The 22,221-nt window shown below is 43.1% G+C and overlaps 1 protein-coding gene across 1 annotated transcript; it reads right to left on the bottom strand.

Moving 5' to 3' along the window:
* Positions 1-11,492: 11,492 nt before the first annotated feature.
* Tmsb4x (thymosin beta 4 X-linked) lies at positions 11,493-13,587 on the bottom strand. Its single transcript, XM_057759637.1, has 3 exons — positions 13,467-13,587; positions 12,319-12,433; positions 11,493-11,935 (listed from the first exon to the last, which is right to left on the bottom strand). The coding sequence occupies exons 2-3, from the start codon at positions 12,416-12,418 to the stop codon at positions 11,901-11,903; spliced, it is 135 nt and encodes a 44-aa protein (XP_057615620.1). The 5' UTR covers positions 12,419-12,433; positions 13,467-13,587; the 3' UTR covers positions 11,493-11,900.
* Between the last annotated feature and the right edge of the window lie 8,634 nt (positions 13,588-22,221).

Genomic DNA, 22,221 nt, shown 5'->3' with positions numbered 1-22,221 from the left:
ATTTTCTGCCAGATCATTAGCTGAATAGTATTTGTGGTTATGGAAATAAATGTTAAAGAGCTAGTGTAAGCTGAATGGGATTACACATACACGTTTGCATTTTGTTTTCACTTTGGTTCCTCTCTCCTATCTTCTCTCTCTCTCTCTCTCTCTCTCTCTCTCTCTCTCTCTCTTTTCTATGACAAGATCTAGCTAACTAGAATAAACTAGTCTTGAATTCACTATTTTAATTCAAGCTGGCCATAATTTGGCAGTCATCTTCCTGCTGCCCAAATTCTGGGATTATCAGCTTGTGCCACGATCCAAACAAAACCATGGTCTTAATCTCCTCCTAGACTGAACATCCCATTCTGCAGGGAAGCTTGTTAAGCCAGAAGGCAACCAATTCCAAATAGTTTCAGGAAGTCCCGGAAATGGAGGAGATTCACTAGGCCCCCTCCCTCTCAAGAGTAAACAATAAAGACTGCTGAGACAATCCCACCACAAAGGAGACTCTGAGCAGACCGATTGCCTGGAAGACAGACCAACTGAGTCAAATGGAACCAGCACTCTCCAGACTATTGAGCTCCCTGGAGGCTGCCCCAGATTCCCAGCTCTTGTGAGCTGCTGGTGGTGGCTGTGGGCTTTGATGACAATAAAACTCATTCGTTCACCAAATTGGACTGCGGCGGGATCTGTACTTTTGTCTCTTGTGTGTTCTCTAACTGGGATGAGGAGATATATTTGTAGCATCTCCCCAGGAAAAGTCCTGTTGCACAAAACATAAAAATCCACCTTTTAGCAGACCATCATAGAGATACCTGATTCTCACAAGACTCTTCAATAAATACAGAACTGTCTGTTAAATTTTAAAAGAGGAACAGCCTTGAATCTCAAATCTGCTTATGGGGTTATAAATGGGGGAAATGACAGGTTTATAACGAAGAGCTCTTGTGGCAACCACTTAAAGTGAGCAAATTAATCACCAGCAAATAGGACAATCTGATATTGCATGCCTCCTGGTGCTTCCTACCCACAATTACCTCACTCTGGTTATATGAACACATTGGCGACCATTTGATTCACATTCAAAAAGCCATCAATGTCTTGAAAAGCAAACAACTAAGGGATTATTTCAGATTACGGAGACATAATAACTAAATTCTGTCCATGAGTCCACACTGGATCCCAGACGAGCAGGAAGAAAAATGTTATGAATGACAACAGAAGTGGCAAAGCTGAAATATGAACTTTGCATCAGATATTAATATCATCGTGCTAATGCCACAAATTCCTGCTTAGATCATTGTACTGTTGTAAGTGAGAGAATGTCCTTACTTAGGACACAGACTGATGCTATAAAAGAATTCAAGGGAAAAAAGAGGAGAGAAAAAAACGTGATAAAATGCTTTAGAATGCTTGTCATCAGCGATTGGGGTTGAAGGGTTTAGTACATTCTTTTGAGTATTCTTGAAAATTTTCAATTATTTTTTAAATTTTATGTGTATGCATGTTTTGCCTACATATATTTATGTGCGCTGGGTTGTCCGGTTCCCTCTGAGGTCAGAAGAAGGGTTTAAATCCTTTGGAATGGAAGTTACAGACAGTTGTCATCATTGGGGTGTTGGGAAATAAACTCCATCCTCTGCAAGAGCAGCAAACTCTTAACCACTGAGCCATCTCTCCAGCCCCCGCAATCATTGTGAAAGTGAATGGCACCGGTTCTGGATGAAGAGAGTAAGATGAGGTTCTAAAGTCAAGACTGTAGGCCATGTAAGTAAGAAGGCATATCGTGGAAAGTGAGCGCTTCTCTTGGGTTCCTGCATTTCAGAGACAAGAGCTCAGGAGTCAAAAAGTATTTGGAAATGAAAGGACTGTCTTCCATTTTCTAAGGCGAAGTCCAGCACCAAAGCAATAATCTTCAGGGGTTCAGAGAGAAAAGGCAGCCAGAAAAGCTGATGGAACAAGGATGCAGACATTAGAGGCTAACAGGCGGTGAGAGAAGAGAGGGGCTAAGAAAGTAGGGTGTGGCCAGTGCTGTCAAAAGCCAACAAAAGGCCAAGCAAGGGAAGAAATCGGTGTGGTTTTTGAGAGCTAAGAGGGTTGCAATTAGAGGCCATATATTGAGCATCTGTTATGTACTTATTTCTTTCAGTGTCCTCAGCAACTCCGTGTGTGACGGCCACCTTTCTTACACTTCATAGATGAAAAACAGAAATCTCTTGGAAGTAGTGATGCTCACACAAATAGGATAAAAGTGGTATTATAGGAAGGTCTATCATTGTACCTGATAGTGGTTGAAAGTTTGGCTGAAGATTGGTAAATACACCTGGATTTAGGACTGTGGTATTAAGGCCAGCTTTAACAGAATGTGGACAGAGTGGGTTCAAATCCAGTGTGAGGTGATTGATTAGAAATCTAAGCCAGATTGGGGGTAAAAAAACGGAATGAGGCTTTGGAGAGGGTAAAGGCTGGGAAATGGGAGCCATGCCAAATGTGACTGTGACTCATACTGAAAACATTTTACGTCACAGATCAGCACACACACATACACATACGCACGTGCACACACACACATACACACTCCTACTCTGTAGTGCATAAAGAATTTACAGGAATTTAATTCAATAATTCTTATGGTTTCTTGGAGCAAAATCTGGTTAACTTGTGTTCTATCTTTCTGCAGTGATTTGTTTTGCCTTGTTTTGGTTGTTTGTTTTGTTTTATATCTTATTTTTAATGTTGATAAGAATCAGACATACTTTGGAGTGTGGCCTGAAATTTATAGAACTGGGGTCAGGGGGCTGAGGTTAAGATGGTAGTCAGCTGGCTCCAGCAGCTTCCCTTAGCTAGGCATGGGCCCTCACATTTCTGCTTCACCTGTCCTGTGACCTAAAGCATTAATTCACTCTCACACCCTAGTGGCTCTTACCTGGGCACACCTGTGATGTAAGGAACTGCAGAAAGTCATAACTTAACTGTCCTTGACCAAGCAAAATGGCTAAGAAATTCTAGATGTACAAAGATGGCTTTGTTCTTAGGTGACGGCTTCATGGAAATGGGAAAAGATAAATTTTCCATGTCAAAAATTCATTTGTGTGTGTGTGTGTGTGTGTGTGTGTGAGTATGTGTGTGTGTGTGTTTGGGAGGGGTGCCCACAGAGGCCAGAGTGGAGCATTGGATCATTTGTAGTTGGACTTTCAAGCAATCATGAGCCTCTCTACATGGAAACTGGGAACTGAACCCCAACTCTATGAAAGAACAAGTGTTCTTTACTGATCAGCCACTTCTCCAGTCCCCTGGGTGCAGTTTTGGAGACGGAGTCTCATCATGTAGCCCAGGCTGACTTTAAACTCCTTATCCTTCTGCGGGGCACATGGCTTTTAATATCTGCTATATTCTTTTGACCTTGAATCTTTCCAGTCTGAAGAATGCATTCATTGAAACCCTGGCTGCAGCCCTCAATCAACTTTTCTGTTGATCACTGTCTCTCTGCTGGGAAACTTCTCGGCCTGCTTCAGAGGACAGTTCCTCAGAGCATGGAGGTGCAAAATAGTAGATGCTAATATGTTGAGTCTCTGTGACTCCATCTTGTTTCATTTTGTCTTCTTCATACTGGGTCTCTCTATATAGCACAGCTGGACTTAGAGCTGGACGCCTTCTTGCCTTCTCTACCCAGAGCGGTGCTCATTCTTGATATGTGTATGTTTCCTTACAAGCAATTATAACAGAGAACCCATGGAAAGGCAACGGAACTTTAGAGGAATACTTGAGGCCCACACATGGGGCTTAAAGCACTTATGTTTATATAGTCCTGGCTATCCTGGAACTAGCTCTGTAGACCAGGCTGGCCTCAAACTCACAGAGATCTGCCTGCCTCTGCCTCCCGAGTGCTGGGATTAAAGGTGTGCACCACCACAACCTGACTTGAGTTTACATTTTTTTTTTACTTTATTTATTCTAGTTTAGGTTGGTCTTAATTTAGGTAAGCCTGGGCTCTTCACCATTTTCCTTCACCTGATCCTGCATCAGAAACCCTGTACCTCACTCCTGCTTTTAAGGAAACCCTATTTGCAAATGTTTATTTATGAAAGTATGCACATACTTATCTCCCAGGTGGTAGTTTTTCCATCTTTGGTGATATTTTAATCTACTCTAACAGTACAGTTGTCTCCTATGAGACCTGTGTCATTCGTGTCTGTAGTTACAGTCAACCGAAAGTCTTTGATATTCCTTCTGTTCCATTCCCTTTGTCGCCACCGAATGACAGTTCCTAGCAGTTTTTATATATTATCCCTTAAATGTTGGAGTCATTTGTCACTTAAAGCGTGTTGTGGTTTAGACATGAAATGGTTCACATAAGTTTGTGCTTGAACACTTGCTTCCCCGTTGATAATTCTGTTTTTAAAAGTTACAGAGACTTGCGGAGGTACAGTTGAGCTGGAGGAAGTGGTTCACTGAGGCCCAGCCTTTGGAAGTTAGAGTTGGATCTAGTCTGATTCCTTTGCTTCCTGATTCTGCCAAGATATACCAAGCAGTGGCTCCACACTTCTGCCACCGAAGGCCCTTACTGTCATGCCTCCCTCACCGTGATGGTCCGTTTTCCTTTAAACCACGAGCCAAAATAAACCTTTCCTCCATTAAGTCATTTTTAATGGGTGTTATGTCACATAATGGGGAAAGTGACTAATACAATATGAAGAAAAGCTCTCAGTTTTTGCCTGTTCTTCCACTGACCCACTTATTGGATCTTAATTGGCTCACAATATTAATTTCTTTTTTTTATTTTGTTGTTGTTTGTTTGTTTTGTTTTTTCGAGACAGGGTTTCTCTGTGTAGCTTTGGAGCCTGTCCTGGAACTAGCTCTGTAGACCAGGCTGGCCTCAAACTCACAGAGATCCACCTTCCTCTGCCTCCCTTCTCCCTTAGAGCCGTTGAAAAGAGCTCGGCACAGGCACACCTTGATGTCAAGCTTTATTGCCTCCAGGACTTGGAGAACGTACATTTCTGTTATTGCCATTCATTTGATGCTCTGATTTGTTTGTTTGTTTGTTTGTTTATTTATTTATTTTTGAGACTGGTGTTCTGTGGCACAAGCTGGCCTTTAACTTGCCGCATAACTGAGGATAACCTTGAACCCTGGAAGCGCCTGACTCCACCTCCAAAGTGCTGGAATTGCATGTGAGCACCATCACACCTGGTCTATGCCGTCCTGGAGGATCCAAACCCCAGCTTTGTGCATTCCAGGCAAGCAAGTCCTCTATCTCCAAGCCCATTTCTGCTGTTCTAGGGTCTGAAGACTGTAATATTTGTTGTAGTAACGTCAAGAGCCTGATACATGATTGAAGACTGCCTTTTGGAGACCTGATAGACAGCAAACCTTAGAGACCCTTCAACTATTTCTTTTCTGTTCATATCATTCTAAAATTGGCAGCAAATGGACACAGAAAAAATGTTTCTAATTTAGAGACGTTACAAGCTCACACAGCCACTAAGCAATCGCAATCAAAGTAAAATGTATTGGCTCCTTGTGCCAGTTCACTGTAACAAGGTGATCTTAATCAGCTTCTGGGATGACAAGTATAGACTGTTCCTTCTTGCCCAGCCTTCCTTGGGCCTACATAACAGAACAGAGAGGGACAAGCTGCTTCATGAGGATTCTGAATTCACCGCTGATATCTCCCCATTGCCTAAGGGTGGTTTTCAGACTCCTTAACCAGGTGTTCTAGCTGTTCCCAATCCAGTTCCAATTCCTTTCCTAGCCCAGCATCTTACTGAACAAAAATAGGAGCCAATGGAATAGTTGAATGTGCACACACATGACTTACACTGTATAGGACTGACCTCACTAACATAGGGTCCGCGTCTTACATCAGTCCAGTACCAGGCCCAGGGTTTCTTTATGTTCGCAACAACTAGGAAAGAGTCAAGCATACAGTGGGTGCTCAATAAATGTTTGTGAAGAAAAGAATGACTTTTTATGACCTACAAGCAAGTCAGTATTTTAAATAGGAGCAAATACATAGCACCTGACATTTTACACACACACATTAATCTTGTGAAATATTTTGTTTCTAAATTGAGAAAACACTATCATAAAGATGGTGTAGGCAAAGCTATCAGCCACTTACAGAGCTGAATGTGGTAATGAGGAAAAGCATAATTTCCTGTGGTTTGACAATACTGTGACAGGAATAGTTCCTGCTGCTTTGAATAGATTATGAACATAACTTGACCCTCTCCATTGATACTTGAAGCGGTGGAATCTTACTAAGTAAATATGACCCATCCCTCAGCCAATCAGCTACTGTACTTACAAATAGCATTGAGCACTCATGATCTTGCTACATTCTCTGAGAGTTTTCAAAAATTGAATCTCTGTCTCTCTGTCAGTCTGTCTCTCTCTCTTTGAAAAAGAGTCTTGCTATGCAGCTTTCGCTGGTCTGGAACTAGATGTATATAGACCAGGCCGTCCTAAAATTTGTGGTAACTTTCCTATCTCTGCCTCCAGAGTTCTGAGATTCCAGGCATGTACCACCTTACCTGATTTCCAGTGAGCGGGTCTGTTCCCAGCAATCTTATCGTCAAGTTTGAAACATGAGGTAAACAGAGGAAGGATTTAGCAAGAAATATTTCTCCGGGAAATTCAATATAGTGTGTGTGTGTGCGTGTGTGTGTGTGTGTGTGTGTGTGTGTGTGTGTGTGAGAGAGAGAGAGAGAGAGAGAGAGAGAGAGAGAGAGAGAGAGAGAGAGAGACATATTGTCAGTCCTGTGGCAGGCACCTTTACCTTACCCTTGTCCGCATGAATGAGGCCATCTCACCAGACTATTCATTATTTACATATTTAAGACAGGGTCTCGTGTATCTCAGGCTGGCTTCAAACTCACTATATAGGTAAGGATGGCTCTGAACCTCTGACCCTCCTGCCTCAATCTCCTGAATCATGGGATTTAGAAATTCAAGGGAATGATGTCTGTATATTCTCCACTCAGATGAAAATGGAATCCTCTAATTAATGGAAGACACACAAAGAAAGAGACTATGAATGGCTTTTACTTATGACTATTATATGTCTGTGGCAAATAAAATACTCAACATAATAGACAACCAGTGGATATTGGTAGAATAAACTACCAATCCATCACTCTGGCTTAATGTGGATTCTTATGTCACTGGCTCTAAGTGCAGATAAAAATCAGTTTACGAAGGGCAGTGGCAAGTTAGTATTCAAACAAATCTCTCTGAATATATCCTTTCAAAAATATCTTAAAGGTCCAGCCATGGTAACGTTTCTAATCTCACTTCTGGAGAGGCTGGAGCAGAGAGATCCCGAGTGATGGGCCAGCCTGAGCTACATACTGAGACCCTGCCTCAATACAAAACAAACCAAAACACTGTAGAAGGGACCCTGGAGCTTCCCAGCTCAGAATGGAGCAGAAAAATTAGGAAAAGATGAGAAATGACAGAGTTTCAAGGCAGATCAAACACTTAAGGGCAATATTTAACTAATGGTGGGGAGTGTAGAAGAAAGTGTGACCACTAGAGAAATTAGTGAGGAGACATATGAACAGATAAAATGGATGATTCCCATGCTGTTTGTCTGGCAACTTAAAGGATTTAGAGTTGACATAAACAAATAATTCATCCTATGGTAGAGAGAGAGTGGGAAACAAAAGGAACAAATTTTGTACAACTATCTCTTTAAACGTACATGATATTCAGTGAGAGGAGCCTACATATATTTTGATATTTAAAATGACCTTAGGTTTCTTCCACTCTGAAAGGAGTTGATTTGTAAGAAATATAGAATTTGTTAAGCTAAAAATGTCATTGTTATTTTTCTCCAAACATCTAATAAGCATGATTCCCAGGCTTTCTTTCTTTCTTTCTTTCTTTCTTTCTTTCTTTCTTTCTTTCTTTCTTTCTTTCTTTTTCTTCCTTCCCTCCTTTCTTCCCTCCTTCCTTCCTTCCTTCCTTCCTTCTTTCTTGAAGGGTATTTTTGTTTCCGATTATTGTCTTTAAATTAAACTTGATGTTTCCCCTTCTCATAAGACAGCACACATACATATAACAGTGTGTCCAGAATACTAGTCTCATGTTCAAAAGTACTCCCAAGTAAGCACATTACATGAAGTCTCCAATTAAGGGACAAAGCTCAAACTAAACAATAATGCTCTAGTGCAAAATATTTAGGCATGGAAGACGACACAATACACACCCAATAAAAGTAGCATGCACAGCTCTAGTCACAGGATTGAGGATATCCATACCCAGATAATGTGCCTAGAGAAAGAAAAGACTATACAAGCACGCAAGGGAAATATAAACTTATGAATGCAGGTCTCTGTCTTAAGTTTGCAATTGTGCCCTTTTTCACTACATGCAAATAAAATATAGATGAGTCCTCAAATGGTTTGTTTCTTTCTCTTAGATTACAATGTCATCTACAAATAATTTTTAAAAACATAATATAAAAGTGAGCATGGTGCGGTGAAGGCCAAAAAGGTGTTTTGTTTTTCTTATTTTCATACTAGGCCCATGAAGGTTACTATGGAAAATAAAGCATTTGGTGCTCTCTATATTACTGAAAAGTGGTTTAAATGTATGTGCTTGAGCTAAGAAAGACACACAGTTTTTTTAAATTTATTTTTTTGGCTGTAACACGGTTTCCAAAATGCAAGGTTCTTTCTAGTAAGCATGAATAGCTCTCATACTTTTGGAAATATTAAAAAAAGAAACAAACTTCTTTTTGTGTCTTGAGGACTTATGCTTCTCTGGGGGAAATTAACAGATTCTTCACATGCATGTATAGGCAACAAAACTGAGCTGTGACGCTGAGGGCTGGAAGAAGCCTGGTAAAGCTGAGAGACTCTGAGCATGTGACACTGTCTGCCCACATGCCTTCTACTTCCGCGCTTGCTCAATTCTTTTACACACACTCCAGAAGCATGTCATTCTTCTGAAAACTAACTTTAAAAGTCCATCCGCTAGAAGACTGGAATCCACATAGCTAAAATAGTTGGGAATTTAGTGAGATTTGGAAATACCTCCAATCCAGGGGTCTTTCCGTGAGCCTCTTATTTTCTCCAGTTCTGTTTTACTCATCTTGATTTATTCAATGTTTACAGAACTGCAAAACTCTGTGACTGGTTTTTATTTTATTCTTTTATTTTACAGACAGAGGTTTTGATATAAGGCCCAAACTGGCCTGAAACTTACATTGATCCTTATTTCTTATCCTCCCAAGTTCTGGGATTCTCAGCAGAAATGGCTAGATCCAAGGTGCCTGCAGTTTCCATAAGCTCCTCATTCCTTCTGGGAGGAGTCCAATTAAAGATGCAGGAGCAAGGGTCTCAGGCTGAAATGTTCTCTCTCTCTCTCTCTCTCTCTCTCTCTCTCTCTCTCTCTCTCTCTAATAATGATAAACTTAGTGTCTCCTTCCACATCTCTGAAAATACTGGCAACCCAAAGTGCTCAGGTAGCAAAAGCATAAATTCCTATACTGATTCTTAAGTACCTCCAGTCCTTCAGAAAGAGTCTCTCTTCAGAAGAATACAGAATGCTCCATCAAAGATAGAGTTTAAAAATAATAACAGTAGTAATAACTAGCAGCAAAAAGTCACACACGCTACCACCATCACAACAGAACAGCAATCGAGCACCATCGTCTATGCCTATGCAGCATTTTACTTTAATTCCAACATCATGTGATATGAACAGTATTTCCGACTTGACACCCATTTTTTCCCTTCAAGGAGCCAGCATTCAGTCATTTCTAAATGTCTTCATTTTTATTCTTTTGAGACAGGGTCCCTTGTATCTCAGTGTGGCCTCAAACCTCCTATGTAACTTCTGATCCTCTTGCCTTCACTCACCATGCCAGTTTTTTTTTTTTCAGTTCTAGCAATCAACCCTTGTGTTTCATGCATGTTAGGCAATCACTTACCAATTTAGCTATATCCCCAGCCTTAGATTTTTAATTCTACCTTTTGTCTAATTCTACCCACTATATTTTGTCTTGGTCATTCTGGAACATAATGGACATCTATTCTGTCACTGACCTTTCTTAAGTATTCTTCTCCCTTTCTTCTTTAAACTGAGGAACTCTGGAACTGTGCAAATTAACAAAACAAAACAAAACAAAACCCAACCGTTCATCTTGTGTTGTTCAGAAAATGCACACAACAAAAACTTGTATGGGTCTGGTTTCTCTTTGTGGTTTGGACATTTTCATTGAGCCTATACCCGGCCTTGTAGGTCAGTAAAGAAATGTCAAGGCTGGAGGATTCCCCCACCCAGAACCTTTGTGCTGGCTCCTTCTGCCTCTCCATAGGAGGAATGACCTGTGGCCTGACACGTCCACCCATCCTACCCCAGACAGGCAGATGAAGGTCTGTTCACTGATGCTCTCCTTGATTGTCTAAACCACAGGTCCGTGGTTTCATGTGCATTTCTCAAAGGAAGTGTTGAGCAAAGAAAATCAACTGGCTTCAGTAATACACAACCCCCTCCCTGCCCCCACTGCAAACCGGTGTTTTCATGAGCCAGTTTTAGGGGAAAAGTTCACTGTGGACATTTGCCCTGTATATTTTATCCTTGCTGAGATACTGGGAGAGCTGCTGATCTTAAATATTGCCCTCTGTCACTTAACGAACATGTACCCTTCATAAAGAACAGAGCGATCCACCAAGCAGCTCCAAGTACATTTATTTTACTTTTAGAAAATAGCTCATTTTTCTTCTTCTTGCTACATGTTATGGCCCAGCTGAAACAAGGGCTTTGCTTGTACCCACCAACGAAAACATGTAGCTCAGATGATGGAAGATTAGGGAAGACTCCAGAAAAGACCTGCAGGTAAGCTGATGGTTATCTGCTGCTTTCAAATTTGGCCCAGATTTCACCTGTCCTGAATTTGTCTTTTAAACCCCAACATTCCGTTTTAGGATTTCACCGAGTTCAAATCACTCTTTCATGATAAGTGCATTTCCTTTTCTAAAGCTGATTTTAAATATCGAACTTTGATTTCAAGCCAGCCATTAGATGAGGACAAATTCAGAATTCCTTTCTAAAGCACATACTAAAATGTGGTCTTTAGTTTTACCTCAGAGGATTGCCCTAAACTGAACTTGTTGGATACTAGGTAGTCGATCAAGTTCATTCTGCTACCTAAAGCCAATGTGCTGAACCACCACCCTTTATTTTGAGTGATGTGCAATAAATTAAATGTAGATTAAAACCCATTAAGTTTCCCAGCCTCCTTCATCCAACAATGGAAGCTGCTCCAATGCAGATATTTTCCTTAAATCTTTCATGTAACCCGTGAGGAACTCACAATCACCTTCAGATGACCTCCCAATCTTTTGCTATAGATATTATGCATACCCCAGTGCGATGATGTCAAGGCTCTTCATGTTTGTCACAATCTATGTCCCAGTGACCAAGAGGCCGGCAGTTTTGCAGAGGTTGCAGGACCCATTCAACTAATCCCTCCAGATACCAAACAGACACGCCAGTCAGGTTTTAAAACTTTTTATTTGCATATTAAAAAAATTGTGCATTCCAATAATTAAAATCATTTGAACAAAAAAAAATGGCACTCTGATTAAACTGCAGTTTACATCCTGTAGGACACCTTGGACCATCTTGAATTTTACTCTATATTTCACCGCCTCCCACCCAACTTTTTCCTTCGCCAACATGCAAGTTCTTTTCCCTCCCTGCCAGCCAGCCAGCCAGATGGGTGGGAGAGGCAGGGGAGGCCTTCCTGGTCAGTAGTTCTGAATCTGATGTGAAAGGGGCAGCACAGTCATTTAAACTTGATCCAACCTCTTTGCATCTTACAAAGTTAAACAGCTAAAAGAAGTAAAATAAGAAGGCAATGCTTGTGGAATGTACAGTGCAGATTGGCAGCGCTCGTCTCATTACGATTCGCCAGCTTGCTTCTCCTGTTCAATCGCTGAAAAAAAAAAAAAGATGGAGGCTTAGCGCACTCTACAGAAACACGATATTTTCATTTAAAAATCTCTTTTCATGTTATAAAAATTCTAGGTTACATAGGTTGCTACGATGAGGAAGTCATTAAATAGAAGTACAGTTATTCAATAAATGTATTTGCATAATATGCCTATGAAATATTCCCTTATTAAATCACTAAAGCCCAGCGTTTGTTGGCTGCAAAACAGTTTTTAATTAACCTTTGCAGGCCATATTCATCATCATCAAACTGTCGGCTCCTCCCCTGCAACCCCCCCTCCCATCCTCTCCGCTGCCCCTCCCTTCCTCCTACCCGCCCGCTCCGGCCCAGCCTGTTCTGAAGATGGGTGGGGGCGAACAGCTTACTTTCTTTTGAAGGCAGAGGATTTTTCTCTTGCGTTTCTGTCTTCTTCAATTTCGACTTATCGAATTTCTCGATCTCAGCCATATCGGGTTTGTCAGACATGGTTGCCGGAAGGAGCTGCAGGTAAAAAGCCAAGACCAAGGCTAAGAAAGAGCCACCCGCCCTTGCCTCTCCCAGCTACGAAAGCACCTTTTCCTACCCCGACCAGAGGTTCCAGCTTGAAATCCCCTTCCTTTCCTCTTCCATTTCTGACTAAATACCTTCAGCTCTTTCTACAGGGAAAAAAATATCTTCTCCCTTACTGTTCCCAATGTGAAAAATCAAAGAGCGAAGGTGGCTCTCAAAGGTATTTCTGTACAATGAAATTAATCATTGCGGGATGTTAACTGCAATGTTGAAATATTAAAATCGAGTTAGAATGAAGCTACTTCCAGCTTTATTAGGGGGAAGTCGAGTAAAAACTCTTAAAATAGAGTCAAGGTCGCAAAACGCACCTACAGTTTCTAGATGGGCTTGCTCCCCAAAAAGATGCCAGGCGGCCCAGCTTTCTCCTCCGCACAAAGGCGGGAGCTGAGGCGAGCAGCCGCCGACCACCGCCCTACTCGCTTCCTCTCCTCGCTCTAGCCCAACAATGCAGCCGAGGCACACAAAGCTGCCTTCCCCACTTTTCGCAATTGCATCCTGATCTGCATGCAGGGCCCTTCGACCCTCTTTGCACACATTTCTCTGCAAGGACTTCCCAATTTTCAGGTTACAGCTCGGGTAGGTTAAGCCTGCCAGATAACAGCCCTCGAAGCCATCAGGCGTTCAGGAGACTACAGAGCATTAGAACAAAGGATCTATTTCTGATTAATTACAGCCTCCGAGACCAGGAAAAAATACTTTAGGGGGTGAGGGTCGAGGAGAGAAAACAATTCCCCTCCAAACTGCGCAGCAAAATGCCCGGTTTTGTGATTTTTAAAAAATCATCAAGTTCCCCTTTCCCATTACTCAGCATCTGGAAGAGTTTAGCATTTCCCCCCCAAATCCCCAAAACAACCTGGGAGTAGTACCCCTTGGACTCGCTTTAAGGATGAGGACGAGGGGCAAGTGCCTGCACTGGAGAGCAGGGAAGCGGAGGACAGAAGGAGGAAGGGGCCCTGGGGCTCACCCGAGCGAGGAGCGCGAACAAAGGGAGTCCGATCTGCTCAGAGGCTGCAGCCGATTGTCGGGAGGGGCGCAGCGCGCGCGGCTATATGCGCGCTCCTATGTAAATGAGGTGATGTCACTGGCAGTCCCGCTTAACTCCTTCGCGCCGCGTCTCCGGAAAGGCGTTAGGAGGCCTGTCGGACCCTCCCTCCCCCATCCCATCCACCAGGGCCCTCGACCCACATTGATGGCGGAACTAGAAAAGGAACAAACGCCTTCAAAATGCCCACGTGTATTTTATTATAACGAACTTTTGCAACAAACGCCCAAATCTGTTCTGAAGGTTAAATTCACGATAACTAAGGTGCCTGGGTGGCACCTAAGGAGACAGGCATTCCTTTACTTCGAAACTGGCTTTGTCTGCAGCCAACGTTCCCCGAGATAGGGTGCGGTGTCCCTCACACAAGGGCTGCTGGGGTCTGATTGCCGTGACTCAGCTTTTAGACCAGTGGACCGCACTCACCCCACCCGGCCCTCTTTGTCTTCTTCGGCTGTCTTCCCCCCTTGATTTGAGAGGGCAATAAAGGATCCTTGAGTGATTTTTTTTTTTAAAGAAAAGTTTTAGCATTGAAGCATCTGTATCGTATGCGATAATTTTCGTGAGCACTCAAGTCAGATAACTAATACTTGCTCATGGTAAGGTAATTGGGAGTTTTATAGAATCCACAGCCTCCTCAAAAATTAACTCAAATTCAACTTCTGCTATTGAGCGACAATAAGGAAGTTGATTTCCTTTTTCTTACTTTCATTAATTAGAAGGGATTGCTAATGAGAACCAAGGATTTCTGAAGACGACAATTCCACTCGCTCCTGCTATCTGAAGACTGAAAGAGAAGCGCGAACTCGGTTTTGAGGGGGAAGGTTTCGGCAGTTCGTGTGGATGAGACAGGTAGAGAGGTGTGGGTTTCAAAATGGCACCGGAGTCGGTGAGTACCAGGGACTTGCTTGCTACTAAAAAGTAATTACAGGTACCAAGCTTGGGTCTCCAAGAGTGGGTGACAGGAGGAAGCTACACAGGTTCTAAAAAGGCATTGTTGGGATTCTTTCTGAGACACAGAAAACTACAAAAGATTCCTTCTCCTTTTCTGTGCCCTGGGGTGGGGGTATTTCCAGAAGCCCGTTGCTAAGCATTTTTATGATAGAGGTTTTGCCTCTCTGGGAATGAGTCAAGGGTTATGAAGGAGCCTAAACTGCCTCTGCTCCAGCAGCTTGGACTTCTCCATTTCTTCATCCACTTCCCTTTTACTGGGGAGGAAGGAGATGGGGCTAGGCAGGGGAAGGTGACCCCTCTGGTTTCCCAGTTAATGCTCTGCTTGGGCTTGTGCGGCTGCCTTCCTGCCTTTCGAATGGGGGCCCTGGACCTGTTTGAGCATGCATCAGATGTCACCTCTCCGGTAACACAGCCCCTCCTGCCCCCTGTTCACTTGCAGGGAGCCCACTGCATTGTTGAAACCCAGAAAAGATCTTGCAGGGTGCATTCCTGGCCTCTTCTGCTAGCAGCTGCAGTTACCCCAGACACCAGTTCTGTGGGCTGTTTGATTCCATTTCCCCTCCCTCAGCTGCTGTCAGAATTTCTCGAACTCTCTTTCCTCTTCAAGTAATCGACAAAGGAATGCCACAGCCCGACTCTTGCTGCCTCCTTTGCCTTAGGAAAGGTTACAGAAGTCATCTCGCCAGAGGAGATGGGAGAGTGGCATCTGGAAACATCTGGAGTTTCCTCCTTTGTTAACAGGCTAGCAGGCAGCTGTTGTTTGTAGCTGTTGCTGGAGAAAGAGCAGGTGGGTGGTTAGAGAGGGAAGCCACGGGCTGTGGGAACAGAGTTCACAGTAATGGGCTTGGCTGGCCCACCTGACAGGAACATCGGAAGGGAAGGGTGCTAAGGAGAAAATGAAAGGCAAACGAAAAGAATGGTCTTAAAAGTGGTGGACTCCTCGTGTCAATCATTCTTTTCGGAACTCCTCTGTAAAGTGGACAAATGACAGTAACTAGCCATTAGAGTTGTGGGAAGACCAAGTTCTTGGGACCAAGCTTTACAATGGCAATCACTTTATCCTGTTCTTATTTAAAATGGAAAGTTGAGAAGAAAAGAAAATAATAAATGTTTTAGTGTTTGCCATTAACAAAAACCTCAGGTGATTTGCAATTACTTCTCTTATAAAGAGACATTTATATATTTCGTTGTATATTTCTACATAACTAATACATGACTATATTACTTCTCTAACAAATTACCAATAAAAATGAGATATGTTGTTATTTTATAGCAAAATAAAAATAAGTCCAATTCTGGAGACGTAACTCAGTTGGCAGAGCACCTGCCAAGCGTGCACCAAGCTGTAGGTTCAGTCTCCAGCATGACATAAACCAGGCGTGGAATGACATGCCTGAATTCTCAGCATTTGGGAGGTAGAGGAAAGAAGATCAGGGATTGCAGGTCCTCCACAGTGAGTTTGAGGCCAGCCTGGGTTGTAAAGCAGAGTGGTCCTTGAGTCTTAGAAGATGGTATTTGCTCAATAAACCAGGCTCGCACTGCTTTGGTTGCGTCCTCAGTACTTGAATTCAGTTCCTGAACCGAAAACTCCAATAACCATGTTTACATCTCAGACAGTTGAATCTACTTAGTATTAACTTCCAGATGTCAGGGATAATTGCTGCTTCAGGAAAGGAAACATTTATAAGTAGATTAGCATATGCTGGGCACAATAACCACTGAGGTGGGAGTTTTCAATTCCAATTAAAGTGATGGAGACATGGTGAGGGAAAAAAAAGATTGCTTTCAAAGGCACTGATCACTTCAGCTGCAGGGTGCATTCTGACCTCGGGGCCCTCCAGGGAAAGGCAAGCAAAGAGCCCTCCTGGCAACTGCCTTGCCTCTCTCATCTACCAGGCCATGGCACCCTGTGAGACAAGTACCAACAAGGTGGCCCCTGTCCAAGGCCATGCCCCACAGAACCAGGAAGCAGCGTGAGCAGAAGCTGTGTTTTCTTTTGCTTTCCAGTGTAGGCCTGGGCCAAAACTGTGTGTATTTCCAGTGATGGAGAAACAGCCATTGAAGTCTGAGCTCATGAAAATGAGTCCTGCAATTCTGAATTTATGTAGTTTGGGGCGGAGCGCTAGTCCGAAGGAAAAAGAGGAGGAGCCTTACAACAGGGAATGCAGCTAGGCTCTCAGCTTTTTGCTTGTTCAAACCCCACTCCTTTTGTCTGGTTCAGGGCCTCCTACCATCTGCCCCACCTGCCTGCAGCCCACACCCCCCTGGGGTTCCTACAATTGCCACCTTTCCTTTAAACTCTCCCTTACAGCTAACCCCCGCCTCCCTTGTACCCACGAGAATATAAATCCCCTTGCACAGCCCGGGGTCCCTTGGTAACAAGGAGAAGAAAAGACAAAGGAGGGAAAGGATCTTCAAAATCTCGTCCTAGCTCGATTTTGTAGCTCCTGGAAGCCTTTTAGAGTAGGACTCAGTTCTCATCCTTCGCAGCGGGTATGGACTTCCTCGTTTTGAAACCGAGGCTCATAGAGTTTTAGCAATTTTCTCTGAATCAAACAACCAGTTTGAAATCTATGTCCTTCCCTTGCGGCCCACTCCTGTCATGGGGTTCACTGAAAGGGATCTTTCTCCAGCATTTTCCGCTATTCTTACCCACAGCAGCTCCACGTTGTGGCTCCAGGAAGATGGAACAAAGGGCTCCCCCTGCCAGCGCGAGAGAAATCAGTGGAGGAAAACCGGCAAGCACAGACAGAACCAAGAAGCCCCAGTGTGTGTGCAGCCCTGCTAATTGCCCTGCTCTCTCTATGGATCTGATTGAGTTTCTGTGCCTGCTTCATTCTGCAGCTTGAGTTTGCCTCTACAACATCCTCTCCAAGTGGTTATTCAGTCTCTAAATAGTCAGGGGAACCGGCACAGAAGTGCAGAAGCTTTGAGTCTTGCCCAGAGCAATGAGTCGTTTGGTTTGGCAAAGAACCTGCATAGGAGGCAAGACAGTGGCAGGAAATGTTGAGAGGCAGGTAGGGACCAGGCTGAAGAATAATAACTGGGAGCGTGGCAGCAGTAATAATAATATGATATAATCATATGATAAATATGTGTCATATAATAATACATACATACACAATGTATAATTTATAAATATATACAAATATCATAATGATATAATAACAATAAGAGCAGCAGAATGAGCCAGCATTTTCTGAGTGTCTACTTTCTCTTGGGAGCTCTCCCTGCAGTATCCCACAAGACCTCCTTAGAGGCCCATTATGTCCCTTACATTGTAGAGAAAGGCCAAGATCACACAGCAAAACCCAGTGATGTGGTTGAGATCCAATGGAGGAGCTATCTTAGCAATGGACTCATTTAAATGCTACAGTTTTCTAGCATTCCTAAGGTCCTCAGGCTGCCTTTGTAGACTAGCTAGGAATAAAGCTATATCCTATCTCAATAAAGCCTTCGACTTAACGTACTTAAGGCTTTGGTAGAGGGCTCAGTGGTAGCTCATCATTAGGGTGTATACGCAGCATGTACAAAACCCTGGGTTTAGTCCTCAGTACCCCAAAACAAAAACAAAAATAGCACACTTTAAAATATAAGAACTTGGGCTGGAGAGATGGCTCAGCAATTAAGAGCATTAAGTGGTTGTTCTTCCAGAAAACCAGGTTTAAGTCTCATAAGCCTCATGTTGACTCGGAACTATCTGTAACTCCAGTCCCAGGGGATCTGACACCCCCTTCTAGATTCTGGCATCTGTGGGTACCAGACATATATATGGTGCCCAGACATACTTGAAATTTAAATAATTAAATTGTAGGTACTATGTAAGGTGACAGTGGTGTCACATGCCAGTGATTCCAGCCATTGGGAATGGAGACAAGAAGATCATACATTCAAGGCCGTGCTCAGCTATGGGTGTCAAAACTTTGCTTTGCCTTTTAGTTGTTGTTGTTGTTGTTTTTCTCATGGTGCTGTGATTTGAACTCAGGGCCTGACACATGCTAGGTAAGCACTCTACCACTAAACTTCACCCTCAGCCCTGGCAAACCTTTACTGTGAAATATATTCCCCAGGGCTCATGCATTCAGCAGTGTGCTTTCCTTGCAAGCACGAGGACCTGAGTTCAATTCCCACAGCCCATCTGAAACATCAGGTATGGTGGTACTTACATGTAATCTCAGAACTGGGGAGGTGGAGACAGGCAGATCATGGGGGAGCACTGGCTAGCCAGGATATACTACTTCACGAGTTCCAGGCCAGTAAGAGACCCTGCTCAAAAAAAAAAAAATAAAATAAAATCAATAAAAACATCAATCAAACACAAATAATGAATTAGGCAGTGCAGCCAAAAGTTATCCTTTGCACACCCACAGATGCATGGACCTGCATACACTTAAACACACACATACACACACAAGAAATATAATTCCTGTATTTCTAGCAGAAGGTGGTTAATGGCTTTATGATGAAGAAACCAAGTGCAGGCCTTAGACAGCTCTTCAGATTTGAAGGGAATGCTGATGAAGGAAGGCATTAGCTTCAGGGCTGGCTTTCCAGGTCTGTGGCCTGTGTGTTAGACTGGGCTCTGCACTCATCATGATCTCATGCATAGTACTATACTGCCTCCATCTTGACATTCTTCCTGATCTTCCACAGAGGTCGCACATGTTCCTTCTTCACAGAGTCTCCTACATTATGAAGTCAACCCTACTCTTTCAGATTACAGATTCCTATGTGTCTCCAGTGCCGCTGCCTTGCTCTGTATCTAGCATGGGTCCACGTGCTCTTTTGACCCTTTTTTTTTTTGCCTCTAGTGACCTGGTCACAGCCTCCAGTGTTGCCCAGCTGCAGAAACATCCTGTTCTTGCTGGTTCCGTTCAACAAGTAGTGGTGATTTGCAAAAGGATGACTTAGGAAAGGCAAAGAAAACACATTTGAAAGCACAAGAGAAAAAAAATGGGCTTCTTAAACACAGTGAAGACCAACACACACTGAATTGGTCGCCACAGTTTTAGAGGTTACATGATGTTGGTGTCCTTACGTCCAGTCTACTTGGGAGGAGTGTGGGACTGAAGCTCTTTAGAGCTGGTGGCACCAGTGCCACCACTGGGGGGATTCTTCATTCTTTTCACCTTTTGATTTTCCTCTCCTATTGAAGAGCAACTTTGCTGGCCTAGGGCTGAACCACACTTGTGCATCACATACAGCACATGTGCAGGCACATGTACAAACACACACACAAAAACATACATGAATGCACTCTCTGTCTCCGTCTCCCTCCCTCTCCCTCTTCCCTCTCCCTCTCTCTCTCTCTCATACACACACACACACACACACACACAAACACACACACACACACACACACACACAGCCCACTCTGGAAAATCCTGGTCTTTTGATGTCTATAAGAGAGGAACTTCTCTATGTGACTTCCAGGGGTTCTTCTGGGAGGTTCTTGGGCTGCCTCACCAGGCTTTTCAATTCAGATCATCAGCTTCCGAAGGTTTCTGGGACACTGCACCTTTCACCCATTCTCTGATATTGATTGTAACAGGCTCAGCCTTTCCCCTCTGGTCAAACCTTAAGTCTAGCGTCATTACCCTTGAAGCTAGTGGCGTAAGGCAGTCATTACTTGTCCCCAGGGTTTGTAAAGTGCGCACATAAAGCTCCCTTCCTTTCTGCTGTGTTATACTTTTCCTGTCTAAGGGTGACCTGCAATTCTCAGCTTCCCTGTGCATGGACATTGACTGACGTGTATGGCTAATGAGAGAGGAAACCTTTCCTAGCATCTGGATCTCCATCTCTGATTCTTTCTGATATCGGCTCTTCCTTCCCATGGGAGGTAATGCTATCTTACAGTAAGTAATTCATGGTGGCATTTGACTTTGTATCTCAAGTAGAAAGTATAAACCTGAATCTTACCCACTGTAAGGGAAACCACCAGGAAAATACCACTTGAGTGTCTATACTGTAATGTATAAATTAGAGCCTGGTCTATATAATCTGTGAAATCAACAGAAATAATAATCCCCAAATTTCACCCTAATAGGTTCAACTAAAGGTTTAAGATGAAACTTGGTCTTCAAATGTTAAACACTGAATTGCCATATGATTTCAGGAATGCTGGCATATACCTATGATCCCAGCACTCAGACGGTAATGATAGGAGTGTGAAGGCATCCTTAATTACATACTGATTTCAAAGGGCCAGTGTGAGTTATATAATGAAACTCTGTCTCAATAAATGAAGAGCTGGTGATATAACTCTTTATAGGAGCAAGGCCCTGGGTTCCATTTTCATTGTCACAAAGAGAATTCAGTATTAAACCACACTACAACATAGAAGAACCTTGAAGATATTGTATAATGTGAGAAAAAAAAAGTTAGTTACAAAGACCCCATATTGTATGGTTCTATTTAAATTAAAGACTCAGAGTAGATAAGGCCAGAGACAATATGTGTGACAGTGGTTGCCAGGAGCTAAGGGTTGAGAAGGATGGGGAATGACCTTGTAGTAGATACAGGGCTCACTTTGGGAGCAATAAAAATGGTTTAGAACTAGGCAGAGGTGGTGATTATCCAGCATTGAAAGTCTACTTAGCAACAGCTGTGTACTTCAAAATGGTTTCCTGTTACATAATGCCACATACAAAAAATGCTTTGTACAAAAACTTTCCATACAATTTTCCAGAGTAACAAAAAGAGTACCAAAAAGCTGGTAACCCAGAAAGGACCTTCAGGATAAAGGTTTCTTTGGCCGCCACTTCCACACAGAGAAACGACCATTGGGCATGGCATTGGTAAAGATCATTATGCGACACCCACTGGACACTGGATGGAAATCAATTGCATGGAAGAGATTTAGACTGTGCAGCAAGGGGAAATTGAAGCAAACACACTGGATTCTCGCTCGCGTGCACAAAAAGGCAGAAACTACCAGGAAAATGAGAGCTAGCCCATGGAAATGGCTAGGAAGCACTTTGTGTCCAGAGAGAACTGATGCTTGTAAATTATTATTACATTTACTCTGTGTGTGTGCACACAAGCACACCAGCGCATCTGTGGAGAATCAGTTATCTCCTTCCATCACTTGGGTCTCAGGCTTGGTGGCCATCTTGCACCTCTGTGGTAACATGAGGGCTGGCTTGTTTGTTGTTGGGGTTTTTGTCCCGCCTGGTACCCTACAACTGTTTAGACCCAAAGAAAATCACACATAGGTCTCCATAAATTATAAGCTGATTGGCCCATTAGCTCTAGTCTCTCACTGGCTAACTCTCACATCTTGATTAACCCATTTTTCTGATCTATGGTAGTCATGTGGCTCAGTACCTTTTTCAGTGAGGCAGATCACATCCTGCTGCTTCGGTGGTCTGGACAGGAGTGGGGGGAATCAACTTCCTCCTTCCCAGAATTCTCCTGTTCTCATTACATCATTTCTACTTCCTGTCTGGTTTTCCTGCCTATATTTCCTGCCTGGTCAATCAGTGTTTATTTAAAACATGATTGACAGAATACAGACAATTCTCCCACACCATCTGTCACTTGGTTTCTTTCACCTTCAGTGTCTATGGTTTTTTTTTTTAGTCTGGCTTCTGTTGGTTTGTTATTTGTTTGCAACATAAACCATGATTGGAATGACCAGACTAGGTGCAAAATCATCTGGTATAATTTCAAGCAGCTTCAAAAATAATTAATGACCACGCATTCTTCACCCAGGACCTCCAATTTT

The sequence above is a fragment of the Chionomys nivalis genome, chromosome X (assembly GCF_950005125.1).
Source record: "Chionomys nivalis chromosome X, mChiNiv1.1, whole genome shotgun sequence".
NCBI lineage: Eukaryota > Metazoa > Chordata > Mammalia > Rodentia > Cricetidae > Chionomys > Chionomys nivalis.
The sequence above is the reverse complement of the archived record's forward strand: the minus strand, read 5'-3'. Positions and strand labels throughout refer to the sequence as shown.

Bases quoted from the DNA above. Each gene is read 5' to 3' on its own strand.
- Tmsb4x (XM_057759637.1), bottom strand. From the start codon at position 12,418: ATGTCTGACAAACCCGATATGGCTGAGATCGAGAAATTCGATAAGTCG. The intron at 11,936-12,318 runs GTAAGCTGTTCG...TTTTTTTTTCAG, and splicing joins TCCTCTGCCTTCAAAAGAAA to CGATTGAACAGGAGAAGCAA.